General features: G+C 35.6%; 1 protein-coding gene across 2 annotated transcripts in view; it reads left to right on the top strand.

Moving 5' to 3' along the window:
* The window catches only part of CHD1 (chromodomain helicase DNA binding protein 1), a 37,385-nt gene that overhangs the window by 7,998 nt on the left and 9,807 nt on the right, over positions 1–19,580 (top strand). For both annotated transcript variants that reach the window (XM_062630052.1, XM_062630051.1), the window contains exons 7-28: positions 941–1,041; positions 1,304–1,482; positions 2,523–2,650; positions 3,116–3,332; positions 3,964–4,053; positions 4,769–4,959; positions 6,077–6,265; positions 6,567–6,729; positions 8,358–8,510; positions 8,981–9,052; positions 10,786–10,935; positions 11,529–11,677; positions 11,962–12,058; positions 12,142–12,237; positions 12,818–12,994; positions 13,174–13,334; positions 14,620–14,661; positions 15,395–15,525; positions 15,941–16,079; positions 16,860–17,010; positions 18,046–18,168; positions 19,105–19,242. In XM_062630052.1, the coding sequence (XP_062486036.1) occupies positions 941–1,041; positions 1,304–1,482; positions 2,523–2,650; positions 3,116–3,332; positions 3,964–4,053; positions 4,769–4,959; positions 6,077–6,265; positions 6,567–6,729; positions 8,358–8,510; positions 8,981–9,052; positions 10,786–10,935; positions 11,529–11,677; positions 11,962–12,058; positions 12,142–12,237; positions 12,818–12,994; positions 13,174–13,334; positions 14,620–14,661; positions 15,395–15,525; positions 15,941–16,079; positions 16,860–17,010; positions 18,046–18,168; positions 19,105–19,242 (3,037 nt within the window). The remainder of the gene's footprint in view (positions 1–940; positions 1,042–1,303; positions 1,483–2,522; positions 2,651–3,115; positions 3,333–3,963; positions 4,054–4,768; positions 4,960–6,076; positions 6,266–6,566; positions 6,730–8,357; positions 8,511–8,980; positions 9,053–10,785; positions 10,936–11,528; positions 11,678–11,961; positions 12,059–12,141; positions 12,238–12,817; positions 12,995–13,173; positions 13,335–14,619; positions 14,662–15,394; positions 15,526–15,940; positions 16,080–16,859; positions 17,011–18,045; positions 18,169–19,104; positions 19,243–19,580) is intronic.

The raw sequence follows: 19,580 nt of genomic DNA, 5'->3' as shown, positions 1-19,580 counted from the left end.
CAATGACTTCCACCAGTTCCCTCAGCACCCGCGGGTGCATCCCATCTGGACCCATGGATTTATGGATGTCCAGATTGCTCAACTGGTCTCTAACCCATTCCTCGTCGACTAAGGCAAACCGCTCTGTTGACCTGACTTATCTAAGGTCTCAGGGGTACAGGGCTCTTCAGGACTGCCTGCAGCAGAGTAGACAGATACAAAGAAGGCATTCAGTAACTCTGCCATCTCTGTATCTTCTGTCACCAGGGCACCCATCCCATTCATCAGTGGGCCTACATTGCCTCTGGTGTTAGTTTTATCTGCCATGTATTTGAAAAAGCTCTTTTTGCTGTCCTTGACCCTTCTCGACAGGTTTAATTCTAAGGAGGCCGTAGTCATCCTAGCTGCCTTCCTACATCCTCTAGCAGCAGCCTTATATTCCTCCCAAGTGGCCAGCCCCTCCTTCCATGACCTGTAAACTCTCCTCTTCCACTTGAGCATACCCAGCAATTCCCTATTTAGCCACGCAGGTCTCCTGGCCCTCTTCCTTGACTTCCTACGTGTCGGGATTCTCTGATCTTGAGCTCAGAAAAAGCAATCCTTGAATGTCAACCAACTATCTTGGGCCCCTTTACCTTCAAACAGCCTTGCCCATGGGATTTCCCCTAGCAATTGCTAGTACTCTACTGATTGTTGAGAATAGGTGTTCTGAATTAGCTGTGTGATTGGTAACACCTGTAGCTGTAGTAGTTGGGTCTCTCAGTAAGCATACTGAGTTGTTAATGATGACCTAGGTCAGATGCAGCAGTTTTTGTAGTTGGAATTTCTAAGTTTTCCCTTCAAAGAATCTTTATAAGCAACTTTCATATGATGCTTATATTCAGAGCTTTAGAGCTGCCAAATTTTCTTAGTTTTAGAACTATACAGTATAATAAGCTTTGCAAATTAATTCCCATTGCAGGCTGAAAAATGCTTCTCCAGAAGATGTGGAATATTACAACTGCCAGCAAGAGCTTACAGATGATCTACATAAACAATACCAGATAGTGGAAAGAATAATTGGTATGTTACAAACTTGTGAACAGAAAACAGTGTTGAGAATATTCTGTATGTTCACTGTTTGTACGTTGCACGTGTAATTAAGAAATTTGGTATGTGAGTATCACTCACTTTCTAATCCAAAACAGAACTTCAGCTAAAGAGAAAAGTTGTCATACTGTCTGTACTATGAAGCTAGCTTATATTGTCTTATTATGTAAAATGAGTGTTTTTATAAGATAAAGAAGTAAAATGCTGATCAGGTTGCTCTGATGCATTTCTGCAGCTCATTCAAATCAGAAATCAGCAGCTGGTTATCCAGACTACTATTGTAAATGGCAGGGTCTGCCCTATTCAGAATGTAGCTGGGAAGATGGTGCTCTCATTGCCAAAAAGTTTCAGGCACGCATTGATGAGTACTTCAGCAGAAATCAATCCAAGACGACTCCCTTTAAGGATTGTAAGGTATGTAATTTGCAGTGGTTTTATAATCATTTGTACTGGGCCTTGCTGGGATGGAGTCAGTTATCTTCATAGTAGCTTGTATGACTTATGTTTTAGATTTGCGACCTAAACAGTGTTGTAACACAGTGTTTTGGCTATTGCTGAGCAGATCTTGCACAGTGTCAAGGCCTTCTCTGTTCCTTGCTGTGTCCTCCCTGCTGTGAGTAGTCTGGGGGTGGGCAATGGACTGGGAGAGAACACAGACAGTACAGCTGACCTAACTGGCCAAAATGATATTCCATGCCATTTAATGTGATGATAAAACTGGGTGGGCTGAGCAGGGGTTTAAAGGTGGCTGATTTTTGGAGACTTGTTGATCATCAGGCTGCTGGTGTGTTAATGCATGCCTCCCATTCTGTCACCTGTGGATTTTTTTTCTGTTGTGGGTTTTTGTTTTGGTCGGTTGGGTGTTTTTTCCCCTTCACCCAGTAAACTCTTTATTTTGATCCACAAGTTTTTCTTATTTTTGCCCTTTCAGTTATCTCACCAGTCCCACTAGGGTGGAGAGTGAGTAAGCAGCTGGGTCGTCGCTTAGCTGCCCGCCAGGTTCAAACCACCACGCCAGTTGCGATTAGCAAATATGTGAAAACTTTCTATGAATCCAGAGATAAGATACATATTATGAAATATTTTTGAAGGTTTTTCAGAATAGCAATAATATATACTAATCTATATGGAAGATATCACTACTAAGGATAGTTTTTTGTAGATGCAGGTCCACCGAGGTTTTACTGGCATTTAAAGGTGGGCTTATGTAGTATTGTAGTTTGTTCTGAAAGTAAATTTTGAGTGAGTTAATGTGATTCCCATTGTGAAATTCAGATTAGCAATCAGACTAATTTCAACTTGCAGATCCTGTTTTTAGACGGCCTAGTTTTTATCGATGGATGAAGACTAAACTTGGTGACCCAGTAGATCTCTACTACTATTTTTTTCCTGTAGGAAGACATTTTGGCAACTTCAGTCAATAGTAGGACTGACGATCAGTTTGCTTTTGACAGGTTCTAAAACAGAGGCCAAGGTTTGTTGCACTGAAGAAGCAGCCATCGTACATTGGGGGACATGAAAGTTTGGAGTTAAGAGATTATCAGTTAAATGGATTGAATTGGCTTGCTCACTCATGGTGCAAGTAAGTGTAGCCTGAAATGAGTTTTTCTGTTTGTAAATTGTAAGCTTTTGTAAAACTTAAATTGATTTTCCAGTTTGTTTGTTTGTTTGTTTTTTCTTGGAAGGTGAAGTTTTCATATAAGCTCAAACCAACCTAAAACAGTAATAGAAAACCCAAAGCAACTGTTCTGACATGTCAACATTAGCATTATATTTTTAAAATTAGACTCATAAAGGAGTGTTTGCAAAATTTTTATTAATTTTTTAAATATAATTAAAATATTAAGGGGGGATGGAAATTGGTTTTATGGGAAAAGAGTGGAAATAAATGTCAAAATGTATAGTTGGAAAATCTTAAATTTGTATGAGTGGGTTTTATGCTTCAAAAGGTAATAATTTTTTCTTGTCCAATTCCTTCCCTTCTCTATACCACTTCCCTCCTACCCCCAATTTTTTTTATTATATATATGTTTATTTTTTTTTTTAGAGGGAATAGCTGTATTCTTGCGGATGAAATGGGTCTGGGTAAAACAATACAAACAATTTCTTTTCTGAACTACCTGTTTCATGAACATCAATTGTATGGGCCTTTCCTGCTGGTCGTGCCACTTTCTACCTTGACATCTTGGCAAAGAGAGATTCAAACTTGGGCTCCTCAGATGAATGCTGTGGTTTACTTGGGAGATATAACTAGCAGAAATATGGTGAGTATTTCTCTTGTCAGTGGAAAGGCTGGTAGATAATCAAGACTCACTTCATATTTCTATCCTGTGCTCATCTCAGTATTTTGGTTAGGACTGAGCCAATACTTATTGAAACAATGTGTGTTTAAGATGCAAATTGAAAACTTAGATTTGATCTGATATAAATGTGTGAAAGATTTCCTTCCTTCTTAGCGGTGAAGATTAAAAAATTTGGTCTTGCGTTTGAAAACAAATTATTTTCTGCCACATGATTATTTACATGACTGTAGTAAAAATAAATAATGTAAGCAAGCCAGTCATGATCTTAATTTATTTTTTTGAAATGCAGTTGGTTTGTTTTCTTTAATGTGTTTTCTGAATGTTACTAATCTTATCCATTAAAGTAAAAAATGTTTTGTAGAAATTCTTTGCTGTTTATTCTGAAGTTTAAACAAAATATTGTTGGAATACATAGGTTGGAAGTTCAGGTTTGCATATGTTAATATGTTGTGCTTCTTTTTCGTGATCATTATTTTATGACATTAAACACTTAGATTGCTGCAGTACATAAATTCATCGTAGTCAACAGACCTTTTTTTCTCTAGCTTATAGTTCACTTTAGTTTTTTTTTTTTTTGTGTGTGTGTGTGTAGATAAGAACTCATGAATGGATGCATCCACAGACCAAACGGTTAAAATTTAACATACTTCTAACAACGTATGAAATCTTGCTTAAGGATAAGGTAATCACATTTCTTCAGAGATATAAAAATAATCCCTCCATTGTAGAACTCTCTTTAGACTTACATGTGTTTGGGTTGTGGGCCATTGCATTTATAGGCAATGATAGCTCTTGCTTTTTGAACTATGACAGTGCATGGTTGGAGTTTTGGGATTATTTTTTTTTTTGTGCATGGTTTGTTGGTAGGGGTGGGGCTTAAGCACTTCCTGATTTTCTGTATCTGTGGTGAGGTTTTCAGTCGTTTTCCATTTTGTTAAGTGGGTAGCACTTCCTTTTTCTTTAGTTTGCTTGGGATTTGCATTCTGTAATAATCTCCCATCTTCGGTAGCTCTACTTTGCAGACTACCATCAAGGAGCTGAAAAAAGAGCCTAACCCCAGACATGGTTCAGAGCTCTGAAATTCCATGTAGTTTCTCCTTTGTTATTGTGCATACAGTAGTATGTATACCTGTATTAATACTGTCTCCATAGTGGTAGCACACAGAGTTACTGTTAGTCCTTCTAACAATATATGGAGATTTTTATAGATAGTCAAGAAGCAGACCATTTTTACTTTGTTTGTTTGTACATGCTGGGAAGAAGAGGTCAATAGTGATTTTTTTTCTGTGATGTAAAAATTAGTGTGGGTCAGGCTTCTGGCCATTTTCTTCCTTTAAAACTTTAATTATGCAATGTGTGTTTGTATGACATTTCCCCTCTCATCCATTTTTTTAAAGTCATTCCTTGGTGGTCTGAATTGGGCGTTCATAGGAGTTGACGAAGCTCATCGTTTAAAAAATGACGACTCTCTTCTATATAAGACTTTGATAGACTTTAAGTCTAACCATCGTCTTCTTATTACTGGAACCCCTTTGCAAAACTCCCTGAAAGAGCTTTGGTCTTTGTTGCACTTCATCATGCCAGAAAAGTAAGAGAATTTTACATGATTCTTTTTAACATTTTTTAGTCAAGGTTGTTACTGTGAAATAGTGTAGTGATTTGAGAATTGATAGAGAATCATACTGAAAGATAATTTAAATGTTTTATATCAAAGTAGATGCATATATGTTTTCATGAAATAACACTGGTAACAGTTGTCACCTTATTTTAACAATCCACAGACATCAGTGTATCACAGTGATCAATGCATGGGTGAAGACCTGGAAAAAAGGCTTCATCTTAGCCTAAGAGGAAAACAATATGGGGAAATTTACTCTGAGAAAATAGAGTGGAATCTTTTCTGTGTTAGTACTATTAATGAAAACATACCTGTATGAAGATTTGCAATACCTTGTAGTTCAGTTACATAGCTGGTTTTCCCGTATGGTTTGCATACAGTTGCAACACAGTTACTGTGTTGACCTTATTTTGTACTCACTTTTGTTTATACCTCAGATAAATTATAGCTCATGTGTGAAAGCACATACTCCTGTCAGGCGTACTGTAAATGCCAGGATCATAGCTCTATTTAGTTTAAGCTATGGATTATACTGTCTGCTTCAGAACCTTACAAGCAGAGCCACTATGGTCTAGTACCCGTTCTTCATTTGATGGTGAAGTCTGTTCTCCTAGTCTGTGGCATAGAGGATAGTCATGCCTTAGGTAGACAACAGAAGCTGCAAAACATACATTAAGTAGTCTCTTGTTCTCTTGCACACCCTCCAGCTATGCAGCTGTTTTGTTTTTTTTTTCTTCTCTTGATAAATCTATAATAATGGAATTTTTGCAACCATCTAGGGAAGTATCCTTGCAGAAGAAGAGGTATGTTCCATTTCCACTGGGGAAGTTAAAATTTAATTATGTAATTTTTTTTTTTTAATTCCTTTCTCTATTCATAGGCAAAGTATTTGGAACTTCTTGTCAGATGAAAATTCAGAAATTGGCTAAATTAAATAGAAGGGAAGAAATCTGTATGTGTGTGCACACTCTTTATGTTGTGTTTAACACATTCTGTGTTTGTGTTTTCTTATTTCTTGAATTTTGCTCCTTCAGGTCATTCACAGCATGTCAGTATTTTGTGTTCATTCTTCTTTGTTTTGTTGAAGGTTTTCCTCCTGGGAAGATTTTGAAGAGGAGCATGGCAAAGGGAGAGAGTATGGTTATGCAAGTCTTCATAAAGAACTTGAACCGTTTCTGCTGAGAAGAGTTAAAAAAGATGTAGAAAAGTCTTTACCTGCTAAAGTTGAGCAAATTCTGAGGATGGAAATGAGTGCATTACAGAAGCAATATTACAAGTAACAACACTTTTTAAGTTGAGCTCTTTCAGTGATATATCTACAAGGAATTTACTGAAATGTAATAGTTTTTATAATGCAGTTTGAACTTCAGGCTTCTAGGGTTTCACAGCAGTAAAATTCTTGAAGCAAGGGCTCAAGAATTATACTAGTCTAATGTCATGTAGCTTGTGTTTGGCATGGTTGTACATTTTGGGGTGGATCTGCTTTTTTCTTTGGCTTGATTATATTGTGAGAGCTTATATCTGTCTTGCTTTCACATATGATTAGAATTACTTACATTGTACATCTTACACTATAGGTGGATTTTAACGAGGAATTATAAAGCCCTCAGTAAAGGTTCAAAAGGCAGTACCTCAGGCTTTTTGAACATCATGATGGAACTCAAGAAGTGTTGTAACCATTGCTACCTCATTAAACCACCAGATGATAATGAATTTTACAATAAACAGGAGGCTTTACAGGTAATGACACTTTAATATTATATATATATATAAAAGTTCTATTTTATATCTGTAATATTTACACAGTTTTATGGTGCTCTGGAGGTTTATTTATTCTAAGTATATTAAGAAGTGACAGGTTCTCTGGAAAACATGCATCCTGTATTTTACAGGTGAGTGAATTGATTCTTGTTTCTTAATTAGAAATGAATAATTGACACGTAAGTGACTAAATATTCCCAATTTTAATTACAATCAAAGTAAAAAGGAAATAGTTTGAAACAGGGTGTGTATTTTCATGCAAAATAAACCTACCTAAGTAAAATAAAACAGCTAAGAGGGTAAATATAGTGTGAGTGGAAATGCATGTAACTGGCAGTGCTATACCCAGAATCTATGTGACAGGAGGAACTGATCTACAGAATACTTTGAAGCTTTTTTTGTAGTCAAATACTGTTTTCTGTATGCCTGCAAACAACCAAAGTGAAAGGAAATGGTAGTAATGAGCATCAAAAGCTCCATTATATTTTCCTACTTCTTGTAACAGATAAAACCAGTTACCATCACTACCAAAGATGATATGCTGTTTCTTCTGTTTTTTTAAGGTTAATACTTGTACTAAATCTGTTGAGGATTATCTGTTGAGCAACAGATAAGAAGACTGCTGTTACTGATGCAGTTTATGCCAACATAAATATTTCTAAAGATTTTTTTTCCTGTAGTTTTTCAAGTTCATAAATAACTTTCTAAAGCTACTAGTTTGTGCAGTGAAAAATGTTCTCCTTTTTGGCATGAAGAGTAAATCACCTAACTAAACTGAGCATTCCCTAAACTTGTCCCAAGCATCTTCACATAACATTTTTAACATTAAATTCCACGTTTGCTTGAGTTTCTGTTCTGAGAAGGCTTAACAAGCTTTAGATGGGTTACAGTGTTAGGCACCACAAATAAGATTCTTCTCACTTTATCTTGTGGTAAAGAGAAACTTGATTGATAGGTTTTGTTTAAAATACTTAGATAAATAAGCAGCAGTACCTGTTCCTTTTCAAAAGATGTAAGGCGAAGAGAAAGTAGTACCAAGATAGTTGTGTTTTTTTTTTTTCTCAGTCTTAGATTTCACTGGTTACCAAATTTGATTTTATACCTTGCAGAAAGGAATTTGGGTCTGCGTCATAACTGCTTAGATTTTAAAGCCATTTTACGTTTACTTCATCTTTTGATGAGATGCTAAGATGTGACTTTAAAAGGGAACTGAACATTTCCCTTTTGTGATTTAGTAATCCTGTTGATTTCAGTTAGAATCAACTAAAATCAGAGTGAACTTTTTTAGTTAATGCTGCATACTAGTAAGATTATATAGCAGTGATGTCTTCTTGTGTTTGGGCTTTTTTGTGGGGGGTTTTGGGGTGGTTTTTTTTTTTTTGGTTGGGTTTTTATGGTTGCTTTTTTTTTAGTTTGAGGAGATTACATATTATATGCACATCTTAAATTATGAAATTCTTCAGAAATGTCAGATTTTGCCTTTTTTGCCCCTTTTTTCTTCCCTCAGCGCTAGAAGGAAAAGCAAAACTTGAATATCTAACCAACTGCTGTGTATATTAATGCTGAGATGAACTTATTTCTTAATATGTATTTCTTGGATTTTGTAGCATTTAATACGTAGCAGTGGGAAACTAATCCTTCTTGACAAGCTACTGATTCGTCTGAGAGAACGTGGCAACAGAGTTCTAATTTTCTCACAGATGGTGAGGATGCTGGACATCCTAGCAGAATATCTGAAGTATCGTCAGTTTCCCTTTCAAGTAAGAATCTTGGTGGTAGTAGCCAAGAAGCTTTGATCTTGAATATTAGAAAAATCTTTTCTTTACCTGAGGTGACAACTTGTTCAGAGGATATGAGCTCTCTGACATTCAGAAGCCACCTAGACATGATGCTGGGCAGCCTGCTTTTGCTGTCCCCAGTTAAGTTGGGGAGTTAGACAGTATCACCTCCAGAGGTCCCTTCCAAACTCACCTGTTTTGTGAATATGATCTGTACCACTTTGCTTAAGAAGACACAAGAAAACATGTTCTCTTTTGATAAAATCTGGCAATTGCTATATGCTAAATAATAATTTGATGTTAAATAGATGAATTAAAAAAATACAAGAATTAATGCATCATAGGTTTTCTTTTTTTCTTCACATAACAGGTTTGGCATTTGAGAATTTGGGGTGCTGTGATTTTGAATATAGTATAAGAATTACTTTAACTGTAGCATTCAATCTCTTTAGAGACTTGACGGATCAATAAAAGGGGAATTGAGGAAACAAGCACTGGATCATTTTAATGCAGAAGGTTCAGAGGTATGATTTTTTTTTCCTAAGTAATCTGTTTTATTTTTTCCTGAGAAATACAGAAAAACATTGCACAAAAATGGAGGCTGAGGAAAGTGAGGAGTATATCAATATTGTTGAAAATTCATTGTTATTGCCTAGATAATAGGGTTTACATCTGCTAATTTTTTAGTCTGAGATTAAGTAACAAACACATTAACTACATCATTCAATAAATATAATTTTCATAATTTGTTTTTTTCTAAAGCTCTTTATCAGAGTAATTTTAATTACTATATAAATGCTGCAGAAATTCAACCTCTGCTTTGGACTTTAACCAACAGTGTTTAGAAGAGCTTTGAACTTAAAGCAGTTATCATCAAAAACATCCATTGGCAGTGGCAGAACTGTATTCTTTTGTATATATTCTTGCATGAACAGCCATCTGTAACTTTTTCAAATGTGGGTTCTGTTTTCCTCATTTGTTGCTACCTGCTTAACTTGTCCTGGAAGAAATACTAAAGAACAGATTTCTAGATATTCCTTGTGAGCAACCTGTGAATGTATAGGTGTCTGTCACAGATTCTTTCTTTTTTGCATTAGTATTCTTGATATGCAAGCCATTCCATACCTTTGATCAGCTTAAATTTTTTGTCCTACAGTGGCAGATTTGGGGAAGTGAAGGTTGTTTTTCTTTTTTTTTTTTTTTTATTAAATCAGTAATTAAACCATAGCATTTGTCAGTTGCTGCTCCAGCTTGTTTCTGCTATGATGGAGGGAGAAGGACTTAACTCCGTACTGAACTTCAGACATTTGTTAAATACAAAAGTGAATTTTGTTTCGGATTTCTAGCATAGACATCAGTGCCTTTTCCTGAAATCTTTGCAGTTACACTGTACCTTTTTTAGATTCGGAGGAATTTGGACTTTGTGCATTCCAAAAATGGAGGCAAATTATGCATTTATGCAGCAACAAAATTGTGTTCTCAGTTTTATATTTTATTTCTTTCCTAAAAATGCAGAGCATTCTGTATGTTTTTCAGTCATTACTGAGCTAGAGGCTACATCGAAATTTCTAAAACAGTTCTCAGGACTCATTCTTCAGTGTAATGGCTTGTTATTTCCTGTGACTGAACTGAAAATTGTGGGGTTTTTTTATTTTTTTTTACCTGTTTTACCTGTTGTCTTGAATTGCTTGTGTTGTTTTATTGCATGTCTTGAGATCCTTCTGCAGTCCTTCAAAGTTGTCTCTGAATGAATAATTGTATGTCATTTGCTGGCTTTTTCACCTTGCTTGTCCCATTTTCATACTGTTCATGAATACTTTGAACAGCATTGAACCTGGCAGATGACTTTTGCTTGCTGTCTCTTAAACAAGTTTTGTGTCAAGCATCTTAGCTGTTCTGGCATGGCTGCTTAGTCTTTCATGCTTTAGGGCAGGGGGTGTTTGAACAGAACTTTGTTACACAAAAGGCTTTAACAGTAGGGCTTTTGTACTTTTAGGCCAGTCTTTTGGTTGGTTGGGATATTTTGGTCAGTGATCATCATCATCTTAAGATGCTGTTTCCTTTAAACCGTTAGGAACTCGGAAATTGGTACCAATGTTTGTTTCTACTTGAAGGAGCTTTAACTATAGAACAGTTATGGAATTGGTAGTGTATGATATAGTCTGTGCCACAAACCATGTAAAGAATTGTCATACTGGTTCCTTTAAGAATATTGCAACTATTATATATGAAACTATTTCTTATTTTATGATTTCAGGATTTCTGCTTTTTACTGTCTACCAGAGCTGGAGGATTAGGTATCAACTTGGCATCTGCTGACACTGTAGTTATATTTGATTCTGACTGGAATCCACAGAATGATCTGCAAGCACAGGCTAGAGCACATAGGATTGGACAAAAGAAACAGGTATGCACATTCAGCTTTTAAGATCCGAACCTGAAGGAGGGTTCTGTACAGTTAGCTGTTTGCTTGGTCAGTACCATTCAGTCTTCATGTATTTTTGAGAATAACTAATACATGCTGTATATGTAATGTTAGTAATGCTGATTTAATTTTTTTTTTTTTTTTTTTTTTAAATCTCCCATGTATGGAGTGATAATATGGGTGGGAGAGGGAGAAGAGTTGTGTTATCTGTCTCACATTTATTGGCATCATGTCATTCTAGACAATAGCTGCTACACCAGGCACATCTCACTTGCTTAAATATTTCTTAGTTCTCTTCAGGGTTCTTTCTTGCAGAAGACATACAGTAATAATTTGAAATGGGGCAGTTTTGCTTTTGGCAATGCTTGTGCCAAACCACTGAAGCTTAAAAAAGGCAGGTCTAAGAATTAATTTCTCTGTTGCCTCTGTTTTTTTGTTTTTTAATTATGTAAAGTCTGTGGCAACATGATTAACCTAGTAATTCATACTTGAAATCAGTCAACAAATTCATAAGCTTTGTAGTGAAGACTGAGATTTCTTGTTGTTGTTGCTTACTATTTTTATAATATACATAGGTTAATATTTATCGGCTAGTCACAAAAGGATCAGTAGAAGAAGATATTCTTGAAAGAGCCAAGAAAAAGATGGTGTTAGATCATCTAGTAATTCAGAGAATGGACACTACAGGGAAAACTGTACTACATACAGGATCTACTCCTTCAAGGTATATTTGTATTTATTGCCATACCAATTTACAGTTAAGTATATTTGACAAGTAAATAAAAAGGTAAGTGGCTTCACTTGTTTAATTAAAGGCAAAATAAGGTTTAAAAAATAAAGATGCGAAGTATATTGGCTTTGTAGACTTTTATATACATACATACATATATTAAAATATATATAGGTTTTATTTAACAGCAAAAAGAAAGTTTAATTGACTCATGATTATAAAGAACTTTTTCAAGTTATGAAGATAAAATGTTTTTCCTCAAACTTACTTTATTTCAGCTCAACACCTTTTAATAAAGAGGAGTTATCCGCAATTTTGAAATTTGGTGCTGAGGAACTTTTTAAAGAACCCGAAGGGGAAGAACAGGAGCCCCAGGTATCTATCTGGACTAGATAGATAATATAATAACTTAAAATATGTATGAATTACTTCGTTGTAAAGAGAAACTTCTTTTATAGGAAATGGATATAGATGAAATTTTGAAGAGGGCCGAAACTCGGGAAAATGAGCCAGGTCCGTTAACTGTGGGAGATGAATTGCTTTCACAGTTCAAGGTATTGGTCTGTTCTTTCCTTCCTGCATATTACACTTTCCTTTATAAACAGTACTGTCTTTCTTCTGTGTTGTTTATTTGTTTACATCAGCAGATTATGAAATAGCTCTCCTACTGATGACTCATTTGCAATATATTTTGGTTTCTACAATATATTAATGTTTGATTTGTTTTACATTATTATAGTTTCACATAAGCTTGGGCATTCAAATGTTGTTAGCCCTATTTTGAAGAAAGTTAAAAAGCAGTCTGCAGCTGTCAGAAAGGTGTTTCACCACACATTGGTAATAGCAACTTTTAAAAGAAGAAAAAGATTCTCATCTTATCTTAGCCCATGTTGCATGGAGTCTCATGTCTGTTTCATAAATGATTAAAAATACTTGCACTAGAGACTGTGTTTTATAAAGTATTCTGTATGTATGAATTTTATACATATTATACAACAATAGCGTACGTCAAATATGTAAGTGCATAAAATATGCCATCTAGAATTTTGTTTTCCTAAAATATTTGTTGATTAAACTTTTTCAAATAAAGTCATGTATCAGTTTGTTGAAAATACGTATAATCTGATATACAAGGTGGCCAACTTTTCCAATATGGACGAAGATGATATTGAGTTGGAACCAGAAAGGAATTCAAGAAATTGGGAAGAAATCATTCCAGAAGTCCAGAGGCGAAGAATAGAAGAGGAAGAAAGACAAAAAGAACTTGAAGAAATCTACATGCTCCCAAGGATGAGAAACTGCGCAAAACAGGTGCCTCTTGGTTCTTACTGACCTGTACTTCTATGTTGCTGTTGGTTTAGTTAGTTTGTTGGGTTTTGGGTTTGGGCTTTTTCCCTCCTTTTCTGGACACATATTTTTGACAGGCTGCGTAAAACTTTACTTATGTTTGTTAATAATGTAGCTTTGAACTACTTACTCTGACATTCCAGATCAGCTTTAATGGAAGTGAAGGGAGGCGGAGTAGGAGTAGAAGATACTCTGGATCTGATAGCGACTCCATCTCGGAAAGGAAACGGCCAAAAAAGCGTGGAAGACCACGAACTATTCCTCGAGAAAATATTAAAGGATTTAGTGATGCAGAGATCAGGCGGTAAGACATGGGGGGACATGAATATTTAAAGACACAAGACATAATAATGCTTGAAAGTACAAAGAAATTCAGGAAGAATAGACTGCCTTCTGAATTTTTTTTTATTCTAAGTGTTTAGAATTCACCTTATATGTTATGTGGTCCTGACATAGTTAACTGTCATAGCAAGAACTTGAACCCATTTTAAAAAGGGATAAAATTAGGTTTGAAAAATATTCTTGATTGTTTTGCATTTCTTAATTTCTGCAACCCATGAGGACAGTGATTCCAAAATCTAGTTGTTACAATGGGTAAGCTTTTCCTTTAAGACACAAGCAAAGTTATATGCTTCCCATTATTTTATCTACTGCAGTGCTGAAAGAATATGTAAATCTTTTTGGTGACAACTACAAAAATTTGAGTGGGTATTGTTTCCTTTTTGGATTTCTTGATACTAGGTGAATTAATGTGTTCCCATGCTTTTTTAAACTAAAAAAATATAAAATTCTATTTGAATCCTGTACAGTAAGTGCCTTCAATATTTGGTGCTAAAATATCTTTTGGGGTTGAAGGAGGGGATTTTTTTGTTCTACCTTTTTGGGGTTGTGAAATGTTGTTTTGCTTCTGAAATTTAGGTATGCATATTTCTCTGAAGTGCTGTAAAGCTTTCAAAGTATTTTTGGTTAGAAAAATAACTTTTAAAGATTCTCTTTGCCTTTCCATTTCATCTAGCAATGCACTGAATTGGTACTTCTTCCAAAGGCTAATCTTGTGTTTGCACTAGCATTTGAGTCCTCAGTTGTTTAAGAAATTTTCTTTCTTTTTTAAATTATTTTTATTATTTCAGTTCTATCCCAGGTATCTCCAGTTTCTTTCCATCACTTACACATTGCTAGAGAGAGTGTGGTTTTTAATGTCATATCTTCCAAAATGTTCAAATTACCTGTTGCACATTGCTCCTTTTACTGTATAAGGCATAACATAATGTCCATTTACTGTAAATCCACATTAAATTTTTATGATTAGATACATCCAGCTGCTGAATCTTCTGTCTTCTGAAATTAATAAAGCAATTTCTGAAATAAATTGTACTTACTATTGGATTATTTACATCAGTTCTTAAACCATTAAAATTCTGATTTTTTGGGAGTTATCTGGATACACTAAGCTCCCATACTTTATGGTGGTTTTTTTCTGTTGTCCACATAGCATTATACTAGGATTAATAATCATATTAATACAATTGTGTAACTAATGCAGTTAGCTAAGCATATGTTTAAAAGGCAATATTATTTTCTGTTACTAGGTTTATCAAGAGTTACAAGAAATTTGGTGGCCCCCTCGAAAGGTAAATGTGTTTAATTATTATGTGTGTAGCAACTTGGAATCTTGTTCTCATAAACATTCAAGCAATATACCAAGAAATCTTCTGCTGAAGAGAAAATTAAGTGTTTAGTCTTTTGTCTCGGATATAGCAGAAGTTTAGGTTACATCTTCCCCTTCTCAGTCTATGTTATGTGTGCAAAGAGCCACACAGTAGTAAATTTTTCAATTTGCAGGACTATTTACTATCTTTAAACTTTACCTTCTGTCTTATTTAATCTTCATTGATGAAAATCATTCAACTGTCCTGTTTGATAGCCTGTTGAAAGCCTGTAAGTTTATTTGCTGTGACTGTCAAAAGTTAGTTTTGCATTTTCCTTACTGTCAGTTCTTATTTTTAAGCTTGCTTTATTCTATATTTCAAGAAGAACTTCCCTTCCTTACTTTCCTTAAAATATTTATGGTCTATATGAGCTTATTGTGTATTACGATTCCTTTTTTGTTTTTAAAATAAATGCACAGTAACTTATCACAACACTGTCTGGTTAGGGTCCTTTTACAGTTTTTGTCTCCTGATACCTAAATCACCTTTTTTTTTTTTTTTCTTTCCCCGTCTTAGATCAAAATTATACAACAGCATAGCAAGTGTGGCTGACTGGTAACTTACATGATCATTTCTCTGTTTTCAGAGTCTGAAGGAATCATTCACAGTTCCTGAAATTTCAGAGATACTAAAATGTGTGTTTGTTTTATTACAGGTTAGATGCTGTAGCTAGAGATGCTGAGCTAGTTGATAAATCAGAGATAGATCTTAGACGTTTGGGAGAGCTTGTACATAATGGATGCATTAAAGCTTTAAAGGACAATTCGTCTGGACAAGAAAGAGCAGGTACAATGTGTTCAGGGGGCTTAGGAGGCAATAAAAAATGTCAAGTCTGAATTATTCTTGCTTTCTGATCATAACAAAACAGTTTTGTTGGGGGGAAAATGTAAATAAAAATGTTCTCATGCTGGGTGATTTTTTAAAAGGGCTGTAGTAAGGTGACTTTTTAAATTTTTTTTACTCTGTGAATTGTCATCGGAGACAGCAGTATGTCTTTGCTTTACTGTGAAATGGAGAAGTAATTTGTTATTTAGAAGACCTTTTGATTCTGAAGCTTAATTCAGGCATTTGGCTAAGAAAAGGTCATTTGGCGTAAGTGGAAGTTTGCTGGTATAGCATCAGTCTTACCTGCTTTCTTTATTACTTTCTGTATGGTATTTGTAAAGGTAAATATTTTAATGGCTTTGTCATTTATTTTAAGGAGGTAGACTTGGGAAAGTTAAAGGCCCGACATTCCGAATCTCAGGAGTGCAGGTGAATGCAAAGCTAGTCATATCTCATGAAGAAGAGTTGGCACCATTGCACAAATCCATTCCTTCAGATCCAGAAGAAAGAAAAAGGTATTGTTGTTTGGTTGTTTTTTGGGGGGTTGGTTGGTTGGTTTGTTTTTGTTTTGTGTGGTTTGGTTTGTTTGGTTTTTGTTTGGGGTTGGTTTTTTTTTTTAGGAAGTAGTAATGTTGAATGTTTTTCAAGTTTATTAGCTTTGTTTCAGGTAACTGACTCAAAGCATACTGTGATGGCATTGTCCTCTATTCCCTGTAAGGACTGGCAGCATTAACGTGCTCCACATCTTTACTTCATTCTTTCTTCCCGTGCCGTGGAAGCCAGTAACAGCTTTGGCTTCCCAATTGTATTCACTGGGGGCTGTATTCAGTTGCCAATAATAATTAGAATTAGAATTCAGGCTTGCTGAAGACTTGCAGTATGTGTCATCTCTGCTTGATGGGAAAACAGTAGTTGTTACTGCTCTCTGAAAATTTTCCCTTCCCTCCTTGTGTATCACAATCCCTAAACTATCTGCTTAGTTAGCAGTTACACTGGATGATGATTTTTGCTTTTGTTCATGATTAGCTAACTCTGTGACAGAGCTCATGGTCACAGACAGATGTCTGTTCTTCACATTTTAGTCTTGGTCAGCTTTAAAGCACATTTCAATGCTGATTTTGATATTTTATAGAAATGTTAAGAAAATATAATAATAAATATTTTTGTTAATTTCCTAAATATACCAGCATCTTAGCAGAGAAAGTAAACCTAGTTAGATCACTTTTAATATGTTCTTTTCCCCCTTGCTAAATGTCAGAAGTAATAATCTCATCTTTCTACTTTATTTCTGTTAGGTATGTCATCCCATGCCACACCAAGGCTGCTCATTTTGATATCGATTGGGGTAAGGAAGATGATTCCAATCTGTTGATAGGCATCTATGAGTATGGTTATGGCAGCTGGGAAATGATAAAAATGGATCCTGATCTCAGTTTGACACAGAAGGTATGTTATCTACATTTCCTCAAGGATTTTTTTGTTTAGGTAGTACTGCCACTAAGAAAAAATACTGAAAGAACTTATTTTGTGATAACTGAAACAGCAGAGACTTTATACATCAGTTGTACTTCTTAGTATTCTTCTTGTGGTATATTGTTAAATGTTAAGGTATTGTGTGTTCAGGTTAAGTATGCTTTCTTGCAGTCAGTTGTGTTGACTTATATCCATGTAGCTGGACCACTGTCATGATTTTTTTTAGTCTTTTCCTTCTCTATTTTAACTGTTCTAGTTTTGTCCATTTTATGTTCTTGAGCTTTTGGAAAGGAGGTTTTTCTGGAGATCTGATTTGGTTTCCCCATCCCTGCTTAATCCCCAGGTTCCTCACTTGAAGCTGTCTTTCACTCACAGCATAAGAATAGCTGAACTAAAATCAGTGCGATAGCTCCTTAGCACTAATGAGCAACAGGTATTGAAGGAAAGATTGAGGTGAGGTAAACTTTGTGACAGTGCCAACAAGCTATGGGTTTGGGATTTGAGGAGCCAGGGTTGTGTCCAAATTCATTTAATAATGATTACTGCTTCTGCCTTCCATTAATTTGTTTTTTGAAACCACCTATTTATGGTTTTGTAATCTGCAATACCATGTAGTGAATTTTGTGTTTAGAAGATGAATGATGCAGAGCCAAGAGTTCTGTTGATGATAGGTACAGGAGTTAAGTTTCTTAACTAACTTTCTTAAATAGGTTTCTTAATAAAATTCTTAATTAAACTATCAGAGTGGAAATGAATCTGAGGCTGGTTTCCTGAGTTTATTTCAAACTGCGAGGTAATTTCCAGGAATGCACTGGCTGTGTGATTAGAGAGGAATCTTTAAAAAATTCTCCATTGCTTCAGAAATGCTGGCATATTTGCCAGACGTAGTTGAAGAGGGTTGTTTCCTACCTTTTATGCAGCTTTTTCTGTTCTATGTGCCCCAGGGTAGCATCTTCCAAACCTGGAAATTTGTACTCAGAGCTGTAATACTACCATTATTCTCCGCAGATTTTGCCTGATGATCCAGATAAGAAACCCCAGGCGAAGCAGTTACAGACCCGAGCAGACTACCTCATTAAGTTACTTAATAAAGACCTTGCAAGAAAGGAAGCACAGAGGCTTGCTGGTGCAGTAAGTAAAATTTGGCATTCATTACTCAGATAATACGCTTATGGGCATGTCAGCTAGCCCTTTTTTAGTTCTGTATTTTGTGTAGTATTACCCTATGTTATAAATCATATGTAATATATAGTGACATGTGATGACACTAACTCAAGAATTTAATTGCAGTTTCATACTGTTGTGGTTTAAGCCCAGGCTGTCACTCAGAAACCACACAGCTGTTCGCTCAATTCCCCCCAACTTCCTCCCGGCTCCTGGAGGGATGGGGAGGAGAATCGAAAGAATGTAACTCCCACAGGTTGAGATAAGAACAGTCCAGTAACTAAGGTATAACACAAAACCACTACTGCTACCACCAATAGTAATAATGATAAGGGAAATAACAAGGGAAGAGAATACAATCTCTCACCACCCGCTGACCAATACCCAGCCCGACCGAGCAGTGATCTCCCTTCCGGGTAACTGCCCCTAGTTTATATACTGGGCATGACGTGCTGTGGTATGGAACACTTCTCCAAAAAGGTATTGGGTCAGGTGTCCTGTCTCTGCTTCCTCCTGGCTTCCCCTCCTCCCTGGCAGAGCATGAGGCTCAGAAAGTCCTTGGTCAGACTAGATATCACTAAGCAGCAACTAAAAACATCGGTGTCATCAGCACTGTTCCCAGCCTAAAAGTCAAAAACACATCACCAGCTACTAAGAAGGAGAAAAATGACTGCTGCTGCTGAACCCAGGACACATACTGAATTTTTCTCTATTTCTATGTATTTTCTACTGTTGCACTATGCTCTTTCTCCATTCCTGAGAAAAGTGGTGGTCATGAGTGGCAAGAAATCAAATTAAATGAACCCTTTATATGATACAAAAACAAATATTATTTTTTTTTCTTGCAACTGTGGTGCAAAGATGCTTGTCAGTTACATATTAAAGAGACCAATTTCCATTCAGGGCAATTCAAAGAGAAGGAAAACAAGAACTAAGAAGAATAAGGTGATGAAGGCTGCAAAAATGAAAGAAGAAATAAAAAGTGAGTCATCACCACAACCCTCAGAAAAATCTGATGAAGATGAAGATGAGGATAACAAGGTAAATGTCTTTTCATACGGTAAAGATGGCTGTTTAGTTCTTTGTGCTAGGATTGATTTCTATGTTATATTTGGCTTAATAAAATTGAAGCACCTGAAACCATTTTCCTATCGCCAGTATATCTAATGTTGCATCAATGCAGGAACATGGAAGACTGTGTCTATTTTAATTTAATGATAAGCCAGTAACTTAGGAATTAAGAGTAATTTTCCAAATAATATTTTTTAAAAAATGTTGCAGTCTAACAAACCTAATGCAACACGTAATTATAAAATAATGTGTTAAATGTGTTAAACAACTGATAGTGATTCTTCAGGTAAAGTTTTTTATTCAGGCTT

The sequence above is a fragment of the Pezoporus occidentalis genome, unplaced genomic scaffold, assembly GCF_034315485.1.
Source record: "Pezoporus occidentalis ecotype Australia unplaced genomic scaffold, CSIRO_AGI_Poc_V1 ctg346, whole genome shotgun sequence".
Lineage (NCBI taxonomy): Eukaryota > Metazoa > Chordata > Aves > Psittaciformes > Psittacidae > Pezoporus > Pezoporus occidentalis.
This window is presented reverse-complemented; position numbering and strand designations above follow the sequence as displayed.